This window comes from Aulonocara stuartgranti (genome assembly GCF_965226115.1).
Source record: "Aulonocara stuartgranti genome assembly, chromosome: 11".
NCBI classification, from domain to species: domain Eukaryota; kingdom Metazoa; phylum Chordata; class Actinopteri; order Cichliformes; family Cichlidae; genus Aulonocara; species Aulonocara stuartgranti.
The window spans coordinates 14,914,986-14,930,841 of record NC_138947.1 but is presented as its reverse complement, the minus strand read 5'-3'; the positions used below and the strand labels follow the sequence as shown (position 1 = coordinate 14,930,841).

Below are 15,856 nucleotides of genomic sequence, written 5' to 3'. Positions count from 1 at the left end.
CTGTTGGCGTAACAAAACTTGCTATACTATATATACTAAACTTCATCAGTACCAGTTGGGAGGCTACCAACAAGGAAACACCTACAAAAGCATCAATCAGTAAAACATGAAAAACCTCTGTGAGTTTTCTTTTGTATAAATAGGGTCAGAGTTAGCCATGTGTACTGAAGAGGACTTTCATTAAAACCAACCAATCAGAGGAAAGCTGGCTTAAACGGAGAAAACAGCCTTTTTGAGAGGAATGATTAAATGAGGTCTGTACATCAAAGTAAATAAGGACGATTTGGAACATGCAAAACTTCTTTAGTATGGTCAAAGAATAAAAGATGGCGCTGGAAATGAGCATATCAGGTTATCCTTGATGTCTCTTTGTTCCTCGCTTTGACTTTGTGCTGCTTAGTGCATCAACCAACCCTCTGCATGTCTGGGATCCGAAGCGCCGCCTCTTCTTGCAACTGATCCCTCTGAGAAAAGCATTAGTAAAGATGAATGAACCTCCCCCTGCATGAGGTCCTGCAGAAAAGGCCCCGCTCCCTCCCTGGAAACGATTGCATATACTGAGCGTGAGTCACCACCAGAGTTGCATATTTGGAGCAGCTTGCAGCATAACCGAGCACCAAACTCCAGCAACAATCTGCAACAGGCAGCACTCATTCCACGCGCATTCCCGTCAAATCCGGGTCCATTGTCCAAAACGTTGCGCAACTGAAAGTGATATCACAGGAACCGGCAGCTTGTCTGTGAGATCCACACGGGACTGGAGGAAAAGCAAGAACGAGGAAAAACGGGGATTTCTGGAGTTTCGGAAACAACAAAGAAGAAGAAAAAAATGGCAAAACCTAATTACAGCGGCACTTATCATATGGTGGAACAGGAGAATATGGATTCCTACCTCGGAGCTTTGGGTACAAATCTGTATACAGTATTTTAAATACTTTTGTAATCTTCAAGTGCATTGCTTTTTGTAACAGATGTGCAGTTAAAACCCTCCAATGTAACAATAATCTTTCATGTCTTTTATTTTTTTAAGTATTCATATGTTCACTGACTCGTTGCCATTAGGTTACTTTAAAAGGTAACCTTAAGTGTCTGATTTAATGGTGAGGACCATCTTTATTTGCTGAAGCACATTAGTGTAATGAAATCACCACCTTGTCCTCTGTGTGACCCCGGATCCATTCACTCCCTCACACTGTGCGTCCCCTCTGCCTGCAGTGTGTGTGAGAGACAAAAAAACCTGCTTTACTGAAGTAACAGACTGTGGCTCATGCTACAACATCTCTCTCTCTCTTTCTTCTCTTAGATGTTAATTTTGCTCTGAGGAAGATCGTCTGTCTGTTGAAGCCCACTAAAGAGGTCACCCATGACCCGGCCACAGGAACCATGAAAATCCGCACACTCACCACCTTCAAGAACTTCAACATGGATTTCACTATTGGAAAAGAATTTACTGAGGACCTTGGGCCAGTGGATGGCCGTGTGTGTCAGGTACGTGTTTTGGTTTTTCCAAATGTGCACATTGGCATGTTTGTACATGCACGCAGTTTTAACATTACATTGATTTTATTAAGTCATTACTTGTTATACAAGTTTGATTTGCATGCTTAGTGTTCAAACAAAGTCAACACACCTGCTGAGGTTTTTTTTTCCATAGCTGCTACTTGCTGCTTAGAGGAGGGCTTAAGAATTGCAGTAACGTACATTAACTCCACAATGATTTTGAAAAGGTCCAAGATAGGAGGAGACCTTGTGCTTGAAAGTTTGAACTTTTTTCTAAATAAATATGTTTGTCACATAAGCATTTAAAGCAGATCTGCTGTGGAAAAATATGTAATGTATTTTCACTTGCCAAGGTGAAACTGGGTTAGGTTTCATTGCTTTGCATGATGTTCAGGTGTGAGTGGGACGGGAATCGAAGGTCAGATGTTCAAAACACGAACGTGCATCACAGCCCGAATAGATGCGGCTCCTCAGAAAAGGATTTGCTGATGCTCATCAGGCTGTGAAGGCTAAAACCACCCCTAAAGAGTTTGGTCTACACCAAAACACAGTCAGACAAATGATGGAAATCATAGGTTGTTGTTGCCCTCCCCAGGTGTAGTCAACCAACAAATATCACTCCAGGAGCAACATCCAAAAACTTAAAGGCCTCTCTAACAGTGACAATCTTCAGCTTACTGAGTCTAACATCAGCAGAACTTTAAACAGCAATGGGGTGTGGAGTAGGGCTACCAGAAGAAAGCTGCTGATCTCCATTTGCAGCTTGCAAAAGATCTAATGGGTGGCTGTAGCTCAGGTGGGTGGCTGTAGCTCAGGTGGCAGAGCAGGTCAGCCACTAATCAGAAGGTTGGTGGTTCGATCCCAGGCTGCCTCCTCGCTGCATGCCAAATATCCTTGGGCAAGATACTAACCCCGTGTTTGCCTACTGGTGGTGGTCAGAGGGCCCGGTGGCGCCAGTGTTCGGCAGCCTCGCCTCTGTCAGTGCGCCCCAGGGCAGCTGTGGCTACAATGTAGCTTGCCATCGCCAGTGTGTGAATGTGTGTGTGAATGGGTGAATGACTGAATGTAGTGTAAAGCGCTTTGGGGTCCTTAGGGACTAGAAAAGCGCTATACAAATGCAGGCCATTTACCATCTAATTGAAAAACCAGGACACTGAACTATAATTCAGGTAAAGATGATATTGAAGCAGAGCTTTTTGGTATAAAATGAGAAACCAGTTTAAATGAAGGAAATGTTGATGGTGGCTTGTTTTGCTGTTCTTAGTTGTCTTTTTCTCATTAATGAAGCAATGAATTCTGAACGATACCAGCAAACTCTCAGGGAGGTGACAGGATGCCTGTCCGTGGACTAAATCCCACGAGAATGTGGGTTATACAACAAGATAATGGCCTCAAACTCACAAGTTCCCCCATCAAAGTGAGGCAAAGAAGAATGAAGATGTAAAATGTATTTTTTGTAGTCATTGCTGTCTACATGATACAAAAAAATGCAAAGGTTCATACATTTTTTCCACTCAGAGATCATTTTTCTCAGCAAACAAACCAGAGTCAGACTTAAATAATCTAATACATATAAATCTTAAACTTAAATCCACTTGTATAAAAATCAGATGTTTTTTGTCACATGTTTGAACAAATGAAGTATATTTTAAAGGGTTCATGACCTTTCACGGATCACTGTATTAGTCTCCCCTCTTTGCGCTGCACAAAGCTTCTTGTCTCTGTGTGGCTAAGCGTTGTGTGAGCTACTGTACATGCTAATGTCTCACACTAACGGCATCTCTGTGGTTACACAGACTACAGTAGATTGGGACGGCGACAAGCTGGTTTGTGTACAGCGAGGCGAGAAAGAGGGACGAGGCTGGACGCACTGGCTGGAGGGCGACAAGCTGCATTTGGTAAGGATGTACGAGGGGAAGAAGAGGCCAGTGCAGAGAGAAAGCAAGGAAGAGGGAAGAAGGAAAATGAAAGCTTAAAGGGAAGTGATGGAGAAATTGATATGCTAAATGAGGGAGGGTATTCAAATAAGGCAGGTTTTAGAAGTTATTCATTTCTGTTACCGTCTTTGTGTGAAGAGGTTTTTATTAAGAGGTCAGTGGAGTTTGTACATGCCTAAGGCCAAACTACGACCTGACAAAGGAGTACACACAAAGGAGGCAGAGGAGCCCTGAATGCACGTCTTTATGGAGTGAAGCTCAGAGGCACTTTTGAGCTCAAACAGTTCAAGCTCATAGCTTATCTTTCATTACTGGTTACGTTTTCAAACGATCTACATTGTTCCGCTAAGAAGCTCTCACGAGGTTTTTTTAATACCTTTGTTGCAATCGGGAGAAAACAATGTGTTGTTGATGCTAAACTCAAGAGAGAATTGGGAAAGAAATGCCAGCTAGGATCAAGACTTATAATGGTGGGTTTTAGAGGTTACACAAAGCAGGGGAAGGGAACAGTGAGGGACTAATATAGAGGCAGAGGAGGAAAGTAGAGAGCGGGCTGAAAAGACCTGATGAATAGATGGTGAGAGAGTAGAAGACGGATTACGAGGTCAAAGGATGAGAAGGAGAGAGGTGGGGTGGAAATGGTGTCCTGGACACAATCCCAGTTTTGTGATCGTCTTTAATGTGCCAAATGTTCTCGTTGTTTCTCACCATTCATTTACACCCTCTCACTTTGTGTTTTTTTTTTTTTTTTTCTCGTCTTTTCCACTTCCTCTCTGCAGGAGATGAGAGTCCAAGGAATCAAAGCCAAGCAAGTCTTCAAGAAGGCAAACTGAAGTCACAGGAAATGTTTTACAGCGAATAATCCTATTAAAACAAAGTAGCCGGTACAAGAGTCACGTTTATAGCATTTTTATTATAATCAGCAGTACTGAATATTGAAAACAGAATATGAACTGAATATGTCTGATGGGTTTAACAAAGAGAAGAGAGCAGTTTAGCAGAATGACTGCGTCCTTCCCCATATTGCACAATGTTATAAAGAAGTCATAATTCATGCATCTGTCGTGTTTCTATTCCGTGTTTTAAATTATACAAAGTGTGTGTGTGTGTGCGTGTGTGTCTGTGCGTGTTGCTGCTTCATATCTAAAGTCATTTTCACTCATGAACTGCAGCCCTGAACTTTTACAGAAAGTACCAAAGTAAAAAAAATGCAAAAACGACAACAAAACAACAAAACAGTCTGACAGAGTCAGCTCAGACATTAGCCTTTAACCTCCTGTTCCCTGGTTCAAAGTCTATGTGAAGCCGACTATTTACTGATGTGTGCTGCATGGCAGAAAGGAAAACTTGAATCAGTGTGTTCATGCGCATTATAATGATTTACATATACAATACATTCAAATCTGAATTACTGACTTAAGTGGGAACAATATAAGTTAAACAACTCAATATATACAGATTCCATTAAACGGTCAGGATAGCAGTAGATTTCCCACTATCAACAAATCCAAGGAAAAGCTACAAAGATTCATGTATTTTCTGATTTCACTATCTTATCAGCAATAAAACGATTTGTTCCTATAAAGAAAGCAAATCTTTTAAAAGCAAAGAAAAAGCCTTTGGTCATTGGGATACCTAAAAATGTTTTTGAAATGGGTGGAAATGATGCTATTTTTGTAGGATTTATTCCCGCTGCTCAAAAATACTCATAGCAGCAGCAGGATGTGGGATGATGAAGGATGATATCACGCACTGCGTCACTTTGGCTCACTTAAAATGTAAACTATATTAGGCTCTGTTTGTTACTATCACCGCTTAATTTTTTTTGGTCATTTCGTGAGAATTGTTGTAGTAACAAAACTAAACAAAAACAAAACATGTCAGATTATTCCTGAGAACAGGACACCACTGTGCATCACCAGTGTTTTTTCAGCTGTGTGGGCAGGACAGCACAGAAATGTCACTTCATTTGAGAGGAAATTCTCATGAGTGTCCTGCAGGTGGCATCAGTCAACCTTCAAGGGACCTGAAAGAGAGCCCAGTCTCTCTCTTTTGGTATTAAAAGGGTTTAAAGGTCTTGAAAAGAACTGCATTGCCTCCGATCCAGTGAGGGTCTGAGGTTGGGTAAGTATGCCGTTACACTGGATTATGTCCCACAGTACTCGTCCTCCTGTGGCTCGGATTGCGACCTGAAGAAGTTGTTGCAGTAACTCGCGTTTCCATTCGTGTTACTGGATTCGACAAAGGAAACGGAAGCTTTCAGTGGAGTTATGGGGTGGCTGGTGTTCAAGGTGTCCTCTGTGCAGGAAATGACCAAAGGATCATCTGAGGAGAACGATAAAATCATTAAGTATGACCATTCCTCACTGGAAATGCAGTTTTGCACTTTATGAGCTGCAATGTTTGTAAGATGAATGTAAATGAGTTCCTGAGAAACTGCAGAAATGACCAACATATAGCATCCAGCTTTAGTGTTGTGTCACATAGATCAAGAGTGTCAAACATAAGGCCCCAGGTCCAGAATTGACCTAGGAAAGACCCCAATCTGGCCCACTGGATGGCTTTGGAAGCTTTTAGACCATTTCTACCCATAAAACCCTCCCTCATCGCCATTCACAATCAGAGATGGGCAGTAACGCGTTACAAGTAACGCGTTACTGCCCATCTCTGATTGTTACTTGTAACGCGTTACTGTAATCTGATTACTTTTTTCAAGTAACGAGTAAAGTAAGGGATTACTATTGCAAAAACGGTAATTAGATTACCGTTACTTTCCCGTAGGAACGCTGCGTTACTAAAACCGTGAATGTCTCACGAAGATGACGGACGCGAGTGCAGCGTTAGTGACAACAGCTGTGTGCAGATCAACAATGGATCACATATCGATTGTGGGAGAGAGTATGAGCGTGTAGCGTTTAAAGCGTGGAAGTACTGACCTTACTTTGAGTTTGATTCCATAAAAAGTGACAAAAACATTAGCGTCCATCGTGCGTGAGAAGAAAACTTCTTTTTACAGCGAAAAAAACCCCTAAACTTCCAAGCAAGCACCGAGTGCGCAACGATGTAATGGGAAACTCACAGAGAAACTCGCGGATTCTTCAATTGACCGCGGCACACCTGCACCAGGGTAAACCTCCGCCTACTGCAGTCCTGCTTTACAGGTGAAAATAGAGCACAGGACCGCTGAGTCTTTGACTTTATTTATGTTCTGCTGTGTTTTACTTGCATCTATTTGAAAGAGTGAGTGTAAACACAAAAAATATTTTATTTTATGTGCTGGAATGTGTAGAAAATAGGTTTAAATGTTAAACTAATTTATTCAACTCAGAGAATGTTGCATATAATTAAATTTTTGCTTGATGCATAAAGTTAAAAGATTAAAACTGATAAAACAAGTTAAAAAAAGAGACTTTTCCATTTGATTACATTTTGTATGATGGATTATGCAGTAAAAGTAGAATTGGGCTGAAAGATCTATCGCTTTATCACCTCTTCAGGTTGTAAATCGTGTTTTAAAAAAGTAACTAAGTAACTAAGTAGTAACGGGATTACTTTTTTGGGGAAGTAATCAGTAATTCGTTACTGATTACTTTTTTTGAAGTAACTTGACCAACACTGTTCACAATACACCAAGATCATTGATTTCTAGAGTTGTGTAATTTTATGCGCGTTCTCACGATCCAAGCTCAAAAACTCACGGTGACACCAGAGCAGCACTTCTTTACCATGTAGGAAAAATGAGTCATACTGTTGAAATTGTGGTTCTTTGTCCTATTTTAAGTTATCTCATTGATTAAATGTGTAGTTCAACTTTTCACACTGACAGAAATTGTAGTTTCACCCATCTGGCCCACATAAGATCAAAGTCGTGGCCTGCGATATAAAAAGAGTTTCACATCCCCAGCATAGATGAAGCAGGCTCGTCCTACATGAATTAAGGCCGTGTTTTGACGATTTTAGGGGGAAATGCTGTTTTGATTATCAACCAAGGCTGCCACAGTCTCACCTAGGTGTTGAATTAAGCTGAGATCATTGGAGATTTATTATTTACATACATTGTTCTTGTATTTCTGCAATCACTAATTCCAATGTCAAACACTAAGTGTGTGTGGAGAGATAACTGAGTTGTTCTAGGCATTATGGGGCTGTGCTTAGAGTAGATACAGTGTTGAAAAACAATCATTATAGTGAAATTAATAACAATAATGTTTCAACAAGCCAAGCATGTGAGCAAGGTTTTATAATGGCACTAAATACGGGTGAAAATGTTTTACAGAAAATGATTTTCGAGCCTAAACAAGTGGACTGCTGCACCAACACAAAAGTCTTGGGGCACTTTTGTTGCACGCAGTGACTTTGTTTCAAACTTAAATCCTGCTGTTTGAGAACAAGTCGGTAACATTATGTGTAAATGATGTAAAAGAGTCGATGTGATTCTTCACCTTCGTTAAAAATTGGTAACTTGCAGTCGGGCATGATGCAGGTTTCTTGGCAGTAAGAAGGCTGCTCTCGAGGCATTACATCTGGAATGGGAACCACTGCTACTGGAGTACCACAAATACTGGATCGAGCTGACATCACAAATCACAAGGGAAAAAAAAGGCATTTTAGTTTTATGCTCACAAACATGCACAAAACATACAAATAATTCCACCAGTTGGACTTTAGATGGCACTAAAGCCTCCCCAAAACCCCCAAAATCCAAGGGGTTGAGTTTGACCAAAGCACCTCCATGTAAAAAAAAAAACACCAGCCACTGGTCATTAGAGTCGCGACATTGAGTCCCTTCACTGTCTTTTGACCATCTGTGTGAACTTTGTTCTGAGTCAGCTCCGAACAGCTCTGAGAACAGCTCTGAGATACAGACAAGCAAACCAAGGCTGTTAGAGTTCCCGAGACTAAACAGAACATTAGCCATAAGCAGGTTACTAGGGCGATCGTGGCTCAAGAGTTGGGAGTTCGCCTTGTAATCGGAAGGTTACAAGGCGGCTCGGACAGTCTCGGTCGTTGTGTCCTTGGGCAAGACACTTTACCTACCGCCTACTGGTGTTGGCCAGAAGGGCCGATGGCGCGATAACCCTAACCCTCGCTTCTGTCAGTCTGCCCCAGGGCAGCTGTGGCTACAACTGTAGCTGCCTCCACCAGTGTGTGAATGGGTGGATGACTGGGTGTGTAAAGCGCTATACAAATATACAAAGGCCATTTACCATTACTGATTTTTTTTTTTTAATCCACTTTTAGTCTTTGTCAGCTTTGTTCAGTTTGTCAACACAACTAGCTCGAGAAGGCGTGTTAATTACGCTTGTTTACTGAGACCGGGGTTTCTACATGACTGTGAGATAATTGCGCATGTTGCAATAACTGCTGTAAACTAGCCCCTGACTAATACTGACCATTTCACAACGAAAGAAAGGAAAACTAATACTAAAACTAAACAGTTTTAAACAACATACACGCCAATAAAAATAACCAGTGTGTAACGAGACTCAGGAAACGACTGATTAAATAAAAACCCACAGAATTAAAATAAATTCAAAACTATAATTACTCTGAAGTGTTTCTAAAACGAGACTCAAACAAGTGGCATTAAGAAAAAAACTTTCTGAGCAAAGAGAAACTTCCAATTTATATCACATACTGAAAAAAACATAGCAATAAATTATTACTAGAAAACAAAACTTTGAGCTGCACAAACCAACATATACAGTATATTTATACCATCTACTGTACTGAGCTGGCAGTAAAAATCCTAAAGATAAGTATCTCCAAACCTCAGAAGATAAAACTGAAACTGTTTGCATGGCAGGATATTATGAGGCTATGAAAAAGGAAACTTGCATTTTGGTAATTTCTCTAGTAATAAGCCTTTGATATATCCACGTGCAGATATGTGGAAAATACAGGCATTATGTCATGAAATCAAAGGATCTTATTGGCTCAGAATCACTCTTAAACTTTTCCCACATGACTGTACAAAGAGTAACAACTGGTGCTTTTAAAAGTAACACACACCCCTTCCTGTAATATTAGCAAAACGGCACACACGCTCTCTAAGACAATAATTATATTCTGTGAGTTCATCAGTGATTTCCAGTACTAGCACATTGTTTCTGTGGAAATAAAAGAAATGTCAGTGAAATAGAAGGGTAGCCAAAATAATAAGCTGTGTGACTGTGTCACATACGTAGGAATTGTTTCTCAGTATGAGCTGTCTGCCCGTGAAGAGTGCGTCACATTACACCAAATAACTGTGTCAGCCTGAATATGTACAGGATGTGGTTTCCTCATTGAGACAGTCATGTTCGCTAAAGCTCCTCGAGCATCAGACTCGGCTGCTGCTTTCTTAATCTGTCAGAGAGTTCAACTACATCATATCCTTTTCAAGCGAAAAGAAAAGGAGAAATTCAACTTACTTTACATGAAAGATCACATTTTAATATTCAAAAAATCCAGTCTGCAAATGTAATATTAGGTTTCCCTGAGGTTTTGTTATTAATACACTGCAAGGAAACAGTGGGAGGCCATGTTTGAGAGAGATAAGCAGTGACCTTCAACTGTAAGACTTCAAAGCCAGTACCCTCTCACTGTTGTGGCTTAAAGCATGAGTAGTTACTGCCAGTGGGTGGGCTTACACGCACATCATTTTGCCGCCTCTTCAGGAAGACAATTATGAGAACAAGTGTGAGAAAAAGTGGCAAACATGCCCATCCGAGTGACGTGTCGTACACACCTGCATTGTACGTTTTGCATTTCTTTCTCCAGAGGATGAAAATCAACACGATGACGATTGCGGTCAACACGAGCCCTGACCACAAACCTGCTGGCAACATCCAATAACAATCTGGAAAACAACGAGAAGAAAATGTTCTTAGGGCCATGCCGAGTACATCTACAGTGGGTTATTCACCTGATTGCACAATAAATTTTCACAAGCGTAATATAACTTCTGGGAAACTTAAAGTGGGAGGGAGTGATTACTGATTACAACTCATGTTTCTTCATTAATAAGGTAGTGAGTGAAATGACTGTGACGAGGAGAAACTTGATTTTTTTCTGACTTTATCAAAGAAATAAAAAGACTGATTATTGTTAGTGAAAGCTTATATGCATTTCTTTTTGAATTTGCAGGTGGTGACTCATGATCCGTGGAAGCTCACTTAAAGAAAACTCTTTCTGGTGAAGTGCCAACATGTCTAAGCAGCATTAATTCTTAATAAATGGCCGCAATCCACTCCAGAACAGTCCAATCATTTGTAACATACAGCTTTACGTACTGTGTTCATAAAGCAATGATATCTACAACAAAATATCATAAGGTCTAAATGTGCTGTATAAATATGGCTCGCATATTTGTTAATCACATTGCTGATTATATGTTGAATACATGTTTAAAATAATATTTTGAAAGATATAAATTATATGTATTCAATTTAAATCAGTTTTATTTAAGGGAGGGAGCCAAGGCAAAAGACGTCAGTTCAATATATTTTCAAGCATTCACTTACTGACTGTACAGCAGGTTAAGCCGCTTCATCATTCAATTCAGTTCAATTTTATATGCATAGTGCCAAATAAGGTAATAGAACAATCAGATGACTTCCCCATCCATGAGCAAGCAATTAGTGACAGCGGGAAGGAAAAACTCCCTTTTAACAGGAGGAAACCTGGCTCAGGGCAGCCATCTGCCACGGCAGGCAGAAACAGGACAAAAGACACACTTGGAAGAGAGCCAGAGATGAATGAAAACTAATCATTAAACACAAAGTGGTGTATAAACACTGAGAGTAAAAAGAGGGGAGTGAAGAAGAAACACTTGGGAAGCCCTCCTCAGCCTGTAGGAGCTTTATGGTAATGCAGCAATGCATTATAGAGTTATACACTATTATACTTTAAAATATATTGGATTAAATAATAATTTATGCTGTTTTTTCTACCTAAGAAGATGAAAAAGGTAAATCGGACTCTAATTTAAACCTTTTTAGGTTAAATTTAGACTTCAACATTAGACTTATGTGTGAGTTTCACTACTGATTTGACTCAATTTAATGGAAATAAGTATTTAAGGGGCAAAATATGCATTTTATGAAACCTGAAAGTAGGCTTTAAAGCTTGCATAACATGACTATATTTAAAATGTGATAAACACTGGAAATCTTCACCATCTTCAACATCCCCACCCCCCTCTCAGTATCACCCCAGCAAATATCACAGTAGTTAAAAGAAGTCATCTCATGCGATATTTGGACTTGATTCATTGTCTGGAGTATATTTAGACATTTCAGTATGTCTGTATTCTTTGTCTGTGTGCTTCTTCTGCCCCCTCTTTTTTTTTTAGCTGCTCAAAATTCAATGCGCCTCACAAAAACACTTCCTGTTAAACAATGCATGTGGCTTCATGCTTTCCCAGAAGTGACTTTGATAGGTGAATTTGTTTTTAGTACTGAAGCAAAAGAATGTCTTCCTTTGGTTTCATTAAAAAGAAATACCACTGAAAAATAAGGCTCGGCGGGGTCGTATGCAAAATCATTTTTCGCGGTAATGTAGATGTTCACACGAGGTATTTTAAAAACTTTGATGGTTTTTAAAGTTTTCTGCTGACACCACCATCAAACTGATTTTTAATCCAAAAAACTTTAGCCAAAAGAAAAATGACTATTTCCATATGCCATTACTTATATTTGGTGGTGTGGCTCTGCTTTGGGACTTCTCTGCATTTCCATGCTCAGATGGGGAAAGCCTACGGTGAAAAGAGCAGCAGCAGGACCCCCTCACAGGACAAAACTAACGTCGATTACGACAAACATCACATGAATTGAGTCAGACGTCGTGTGAAAAGAGGGAGCTGGGGTTGCAAAATAGCTCACACTGCAGCTATAAACAGGCTAAAGCAGTCTAAATAGGACACCCTACATAAGATTTGTCAGTTTGAAGCACAGAAGAGTGTCAGCTGACATGTGCTGATATTAAGATCAGCCGTTATCAGCTGATCTACTGGGACTGTGGGCTGAGCTCAGCTTAGTAGCCTTCCTGAAGTAATGCTAGGCTCAGTTTGTGGTTTAGATGTTTCTGAAAGAAAGTTAAGCACCTCTTAACCTTCTAAAATTAAAATCTAAGGTGGTGAGCTAGTTAAGCAATATACGTTCTTAACATCAGGGTGTTAACAGGTCAAAAATTAATACCTAAATACAGCCTTACAGGGTTACTGATGTGGCCATACACCACAGCACTCTGCTACCTAACAAATACTACTCTCTTCTTGTCAGTGCCTTGAAAGTATCTGCCCTAAACCCATGTTTCTTCAGAGAACTACACCAACTCATGGTACAAAGACCGAACTGACGCTTCAATATCTTGCTCAAGAACAACATCTTGCTTCAACAAACTGACTGGAGAAGTTTGTGAGTGTACCACTCACCTTCCGACTTTTCTTTTTTAAGCTTGAGGATATAAATTTCAGATTAGTTAAATGGACCACACAAATACTCTTTGTCTCGCATTTAGTTGTTGGAATTTTACGCTGGCTGACTGTGAGGCTGTTTGAGTGGCACATTAATTTAGTGTTATTTGCCGCTCACAGCCTCTGACTAGATATGATGTTTGGTTTTTAAGGCAAGCTATAGATGTAGTGAGCGTGAACTAGAGCAATATTGAGGTCCAGTGGGCTAAACTATAGCTACTACTTTAATTTTACATGAAAAATGTATATATTAGTAATTTTGCATCAATACATCTTCAACTTCCTTTCTTAATTATAGGTCCTGTTACAGGAAGATAATGTCAACAGGAACTCAGTGAATCACTCGGCATAAGAGCATCCGCTGACAACTCCATCTCTCTCTTTTTTTTAACAAGATCTCAAACACTGATAAAGCCAGAAACTTACCAGATTTGAAGTTTCCACAAACTGCATCTCTTTCATTATCTCCTGGAATTTTCAGCACTCCTCCGTAGTCCTCACATCTAAAAAAAAATACCACCAACAACAGGTGAACACAATAAATATGAATAATAATAAAATAATAAAAGTCGCAATTTATAGTTGTTGTTTTTAAAAAAAAAAAACTGGACAAGCTTTTGCTACAAAATCGGTGTTAAAGGGATGTAAAGAAAAAGGCCTCCTACAAGCATGGGAAACTGTTTCAGCACAATTTTTACAGTCTGGATGAAATATTTACAGTAGGTAGGATGTGGGATGTTGTACGTTTCGAGTTTGTAGACTGAGGGCACCAACCGAAACCAAGAGACTAATTTCTGCTCTGTGTCAATGGATGACTAATTCACTCACAGTCTACATAAAACACACAGTTCTTCAGATTTAATAATAACATAATAATAATAACAATGATAATAGTTGTAATGCAGTCTTGCCTGGTGTGAGGTTTACAGGGTGACACATAATCTGTTACGTTGCTGAAGGTCCCCTTTCCACATGGAGCACAGATTACGTTACTCGTGCCGTCGCCTATAATGAGGAGTGAAATTTATTCACCTGACTTTGTGGCACTTTAGCTAAGAATGTGAAATATCACTGGAGAAAATTATCGTTCATTAGGAATTTTATAGTTAAAGGTTACCTGGAGTCTTGACCCCTTCACCCACTTGGCAGCGGGTTACAGGCAAGCAGTGTTCACATTCATCATCGTTGCAGTAGAAACCTGACACACACTTGCACACTGTGTTTGCTTCAGCTTTGCATCCACTGAGTGTCTGCTGTTTGATACCTGAAAGAGCAAGGGAGAGACGTTTTTTTCTCTGCGTTTAAGTGTGTGTGTGTGTGTGTGTGTGTGTGTGTGTGTGTGTGTGTGTGTGTGTGTGTGTATAGATGGGGGTCGTTGATCTCCAGTTCAAAGTGTCAAAGTGGCTTGAACATAAAGAACAGTGAAAACCCACCTCACAGTTTCTGCGCTATGAAACATTTTGAAAGTGTTGAACTTGAAAATGTAAGTTCCTTTATTGTCTTAAAATCGTCTCTTAACACAATTATCTTAACATAAATCTGAGCTAAGCTCTGTGGGACTTACAGTAAGTTCAAAATGGAAATTTAGTTTAATTCAATTTTCCCTTGAACTTTAATAGCGCCAAATGACAACAACAGTTGCCACAAAACACTTTTGGACGCTGCAAAAACACAAAAATACAAAGAAACCTCAACAGTCAAACGACCCCTTGTGAGAAATAAAGAAGATGTTAAAGAAGTGGATCTGTGAGCATGTGGTGCTGACTTGGACAAACAACAGCAAAGCAGGTATTATTACTCCATAAGTATAGATATCAAAAGCCATCAGCTTTCACAATCTGCAACATCATTATTGCGCAGTTTCCTGCTGTCAAACAGTATATTTCTTTCTTTCTTTTGCTGTGAAAGCAGCACTCCTAGCTTTTTTGTATTTTGCATAGTAGAGTTCAAATACGGTCTTTCTAGTTCTATATCGTTGTATTTCTATTAGAAATAGACTGAATTGTGGTTCTGTGTTTCTTTGACTGAGCTTCTAAGACTAATGCTGCGTGTATGCCTGTGTAACTTACTGAGAAGGCATTGCTTGCAGCGTTGGCATTTTTCCACATGATTTTGAGAGTCTGTGTAGAACCCATATTGACATGTGGCACACTCGGTCTCTTTTGTGCCATCGCATGCTGTCTTCATGTACTCTCCTGACAAGGTGAAACAAACAGACTTGTATATTAGATGTTGGTTAATGAAAATACGGCTTTTGAAGAATGCTGTGCAGCCTGTAAAGAAAGTTTGTTAACCGAGGAGAAACGTGAGGAACTGAAGCATTGTCGTATTCACTGACCTGCATTACAGCGTTGACAGCATCTGTCACCATACTCGAACTGATCTTCTTTGCACATTTTGTATCCTATTCGTCAACAGCCCTCCACCTGCGTGTAAACTCTCTAAACTGTAAAAGCCTGCGTCTTTTCAAGCTGTTTCTATACCTGAAAATTGGCTAAATCGGTATGGTAGCTCAGAAGATAAAATCCAGAACTGAACTCTGTCGATCGCCTTGGCTTTTCTGATGATCAAGCAGTTGCTGCTCAGGTTCATCTGCCTCCACTCTATTTCTGACGTACTGTCTCTGATTTGTTCCCCCTCCTCACTCGGTCTTACCTACTTCTCATGTCTTTTCTAGTCCTACACAGTGGAAAGCCCCAGTGACCCTCATCTGCTGTTTCTCCCCCTTCGCCTCTCTGTAGCTCTGTGTCGTTCCTCATTTCCTTCCTGTACTAGCCTTCTCATGTTAACTGTAAATGTGTTTCCGTACTGTAGCTACAGGACTAAATGCTGATTTTTGGCACTCGAAGTGCACAAAGGAATATTTCCTTCATCCACTACACCCTTTCCTTTCATCCTGTCACCATTGTTTCAATACAATATTTGTCCCGCTGACAAAGGATCGGTGTTGAGTTGAAAAGTG

At 40.1% G+C, this 15,856-nt stretch overlaps 2 protein-coding genes across 2 annotated transcripts; one reads left to right on the top strand and one right to left on the bottom strand.

The window, feature by feature from the left end:
• Positions 1-470: 470 nt before the first annotated feature.
• On the top strand, positions 471-4,495 carry rbp5 (retinol binding protein 1a, cellular). Its single transcript, XM_082551771.1, has 4 exons — positions 471-905; positions 1,304-1,488; positions 3,297-3,398; positions 4,217-4,495. Exons 1-4 carry the CDS (start codon positions 830-832, stop codon positions 4,268-4,270), a joined length of 417 nt encoding a protein of 138 aa, XP_082407897.1. The 5' UTR covers positions 471-829; the 3' UTR covers positions 4,271-4,495.
• Positions 4,331-15,617, bottom strand: LOC309717310 (tumor necrosis factor receptor superfamily member 5). Its single transcript, XM_082551770.1, has 8 exons — positions 15,233-15,617; positions 14,964-15,089; positions 14,012-14,158; positions 13,806-13,899; positions 13,321-13,397; positions 10,168-10,278; positions 7,880-8,008; positions 4,331-5,762 (listed from the first exon to the last, which is right to left on the bottom strand). Exons 1-8 carry the CDS (start codon positions 15,288-15,290, stop codon positions 5,584-5,586), a joined length of 921 nt encoding a protein of 306 aa, XP_082407896.1. The 5' UTR covers positions 15,291-15,617; the 3' UTR covers positions 4,331-5,583.
• Between the last annotated feature and the right edge of the window lie 239 nt (positions 15,618-15,856).

Coding starts and splice junctions, on each gene's coding strand:
- rbp5 (XM_082551771.1), top strand. CDS start 830: ATGGCAAAACCTAATTACAGCGGCACTTATCATATGGTGGAACAGGAG. Junction 906..1,303: donor TTCCTACCTCGGAGCTTTGG/GTACAAATCTGT, acceptor TTCTTCTCTTAG/ATGTTAATTTTGCTCTGAGG. Junction 1,489..3,296: donor TGGATGGCCGTGTGTGTCAG/GTACGTGTTTTG, acceptor GTGGTTACACAG/ACTACAGTAGATTGGGACGG.
- LOC309717310 (XM_082551770.1), bottom strand. CDS start 15,290: ATGTGCAAAGAAGATCAGTTCGAGTATGGTGACAGATGCTGTCAACGC. Junction 13,900..14,011: donor TGAAGGGGTCAAGACTCCAG/GTAACCTTTAAC, acceptor TCCTCATTATAG/GCGACGGCACGAGTAACGTA. Junction 8,009..10,167: donor ATGCAAAACGTACAATGCAG/GTGTGTACGACA, acceptor TTGTGATGTCAG/CTCGATCCAGTATTTGTGGT.